Genomic DNA, 3,078 nt, shown 5'->3' on the forward strand with positions numbered 1-3,078 from the left:
TTAGAGTTGCTGTCTTAGTCGACTCGTGCTATCGTATCCCGGTTGCGAGGATATGTGCTCATCCTTTTGATCATTGGATTTTACAGTATGACATATTTCTAATATCGGCGTTAAAGAGCAAACAAAGAAACTTACAAATCACTTTAGTAGACAAGCCCGAATTGAGACACCAGGTCATAGACGTTTGGCACTGGTGAAACCCTCGAGAACGAGGGACCTGTGAAAATAATGGTTAGAATTGATCTTCACTAACCCCTTCAGGATTTACAGGATAGACTTTCCAAATTGGTTGACACGCGGCCTCGTATCCCAGTTGTATAAGCCGATGCTCCTGTTGTGGATCACTGGATTGTCTAGTCCAGAATTGATTATATACAAAATTTACATATAGTTGCTGTTTTTCTGAGTGCGCTGCAAAACTAAACTCACTCACTCACTCACCCGAAGACGAGTATGGCTTTGACGAACGAAGAAACAAAATCACGACGAATCCGGATTCAGGTAGTCGGGTGTATTGTAAACTTCATGCTGACCTACTGTAATTGACAGTCTTGTCATGCTGACTCCAGCCTTCTCGTTCAAAGCAATATTCACATTTCCTCACGGGGACTAATGAGGAAGTATAATGGGGACATTTGCATATTTCAGATATCGCCATCGTGACCGAGCCTGTCACGACGACACTTCTATCAGAGTTTCAATGTTGTTTTTTCTAGATTGCATTGTGAGGGAAAAACGGGTTATTTCGACGTCAGCCTTAAGGACTTGCTGTGTGCTTGTCAACCCTTTCCCTGTATGTACTGTGCATCCACATAACCTTTGTACGCGGATGTCTCTTCCATTTCCGACAATATCACTCAAGTCATCTAACCATACGAGTGGGTTATAAATAAATGTATACTATTAGGAAGAAGCCAGTCTAGCCCTTCAACTTTGTTTAGAAAACGTGTAAGCCTTACACAGGAATCAGATCATGCAACAAACTGTGTCGTGAGGATGTAAAAATGCTACCTTAAATGTAAGTATGGCAACAAATAATTTTCCAGGGTCCCTGATCCACGAAACGCTCGCAGCACTGCGTAATTCTTAAGCCTGCGATAAAGCATAAAGTTACGATGAGTCGTAACGTACATCTTGTGGATGAAGGGGATCCCGAACCACAAAGTGTTCGTAGCGTTACCACATTCGTAACTCTTTGAGGATCGGAGCTCAGAGCTTATACGCATACATTATGAACTTGTTTCGATGTTTCTATATTGTGGTAAGTGAACAGGTTTGACTTAATGCGTTTTGAACAGCATTTCGGTGTTGGCTGGAGCTCCAATAGATGGGAAAAGCCATGAACACGAGTATGATTCTGACAAACCATAATCCCGGCGAATCTTGGCTCCAACCAACGTTTGTGATACGCCTGGGGATTCCTTTGAGTAGTACAGTGGTTGTGCACTATACATTGTTGGGTAGCCCTGTGGTGAAAGCGTCCATTCATCACTTCGAAGACAGAAGGTTCGATTGCCAAATGAGTAAAATGTTGGAAAACAATTTCTTGTATTCCCTATCGTGATATTGCTGGTGTATTACTAATACGTCGTAAAACTAAGCTCACTCACTAATACACAACTGCATTTCCTCTTAATATACCCGTTACACCTTGATGCTTATTAATAAGACAGAATTCATGGTTTCAGGCATATTCAAGGTGTCGCCTATGAAAATCACCATGACAACATCCAACGTTAGTAAGTCAAATTATTCCACGTCAAAGGAAAACTTGTTGTGGCAGGAAAATGAAAACATTGCCAAGACTTTCATCCCTGCCATGGCGTTTGTAGGAGTCGTAATGGTGGTCGGATTCTTTGGAAATGGTATAGTATGCTACATATTCATAAGAAAGATCCCTTTGTCTGTGAACACGTTTCTTCTGGTTATTCTGGCGGCTTTGGACCTCGTGAACTGCACATTGAACATGCCGTTCGAAATAACAGACCTACGTTATTTCTACGTTTTTGAAAGCGACTTTGCGTGTAAATTATTTCGCTTTTTCGTTGCATTTCCCACTATCGACTCGGCATTTGTTTTGTTGATCATAACATTCGACAGATACAAACGGGTGTGTAAGCCTTTGACAGTTCAAATGACGTTTAAAGATGCTCGGAAGTATGTTGCCATAGCAACTGCTGCTGCAACTCTCCTGTCCTTGCCGGCTTTTTTTATATATGGGACAGAGACGGTGAAAACAAGCCTGAAAGAGCTGCATGGCCAAGACTGTAAGTCCGTTGACAATATTACGGGCACAGCATTCCGTTTTGTTTACCAGGTGGGTATCGGACTCGGTGCTGTTCTTATCTCTGGGGTATTATGCTATATTTATGTCCACATTTGGAGAGAAATAAGGACACATGAAAAGAACATTCGGAAGAAAACTCAATTCGTCTTAGTGGATAAGTTAACGAAACATAACACCACGGGTGCAAACCCAGACCATCAAAGTGAAGACATACCAGACGTGATTAAGGGAAGACCTACTCAGAGCATGACCAGCAGCAAACGAATAACCTTCATTGCTTTTACAGTGACATTTGTCTTCATGTTGAGTTATCTGCCCCTTGTTGTCATCATGGCTGTCCGAGCTGTCCCCCAACCAAAATGGGCTCTTGACGGACTTCTAAGTAGAATCCTTATTCGGTTCTGTTACCTTAATTCTATGACAAACCCCTTTGTCTATGGGTTTATGAGCAAGAGGTTCCGACATGAGTGCTTTCAAGTATTTATCTCAAAATGTCTTGTCTGTTATGACCCCACACTAGATAATACTAGAGCTCTTGCTTTCTAAAACAGCTGATTTGACTGGCCCACGTTTGTGACGGTCAGTCACATGTGTTTTCAACAATTTCTGAGACTCCTTATGTAACACATTTAATCAGTTTAATTAATCAGCTTGAACGCTCTCAAAAACTGCTTTACCTCAAGTAACTCATTCATTCCTGCCAGTTCCCATGGCCCTTGAGAACTGTCTTATGTAGCAGGAGGGGCTGTAACGATTCATCCAATTATCGATGGATTGTAATCGTTCAGTAT

The 3,078-nt window shown here is 41.8% G+C and overlaps 1 protein-coding gene across 1 annotated transcript; it reads left to right on the plus strand.

Moving 5' to 3' along the window:
• Window positions 1-1,720: 1,720 nt before the first annotated feature.
• On the plus strand, window positions 1,721-2,833 carry LOC137278874 (nematocin receptor 2-like). Its single transcript, XM_067811375.1, has one exon. The coding sequence runs from the start codon at window positions 1,721-1,723 to the stop codon at window positions 2,831-2,833; it is 1,113 nt and encodes a 370-aa protein (XP_067667476.1).
• The last annotated feature ends 245 nt before the right edge of the window (window positions 2,834-3,078 follow it).

Source organism: Haliotis asinina, chromosome 3 (assembly GCF_037392515.1).
Source record: "Haliotis asinina isolate JCU_RB_2024 chromosome 3, JCU_Hal_asi_v2, whole genome shotgun sequence".
NCBI classification, from domain to species: Eukaryota; Metazoa; Mollusca; class Gastropoda; order Lepetellida; family Haliotidae; genus Haliotis; species Haliotis asinina.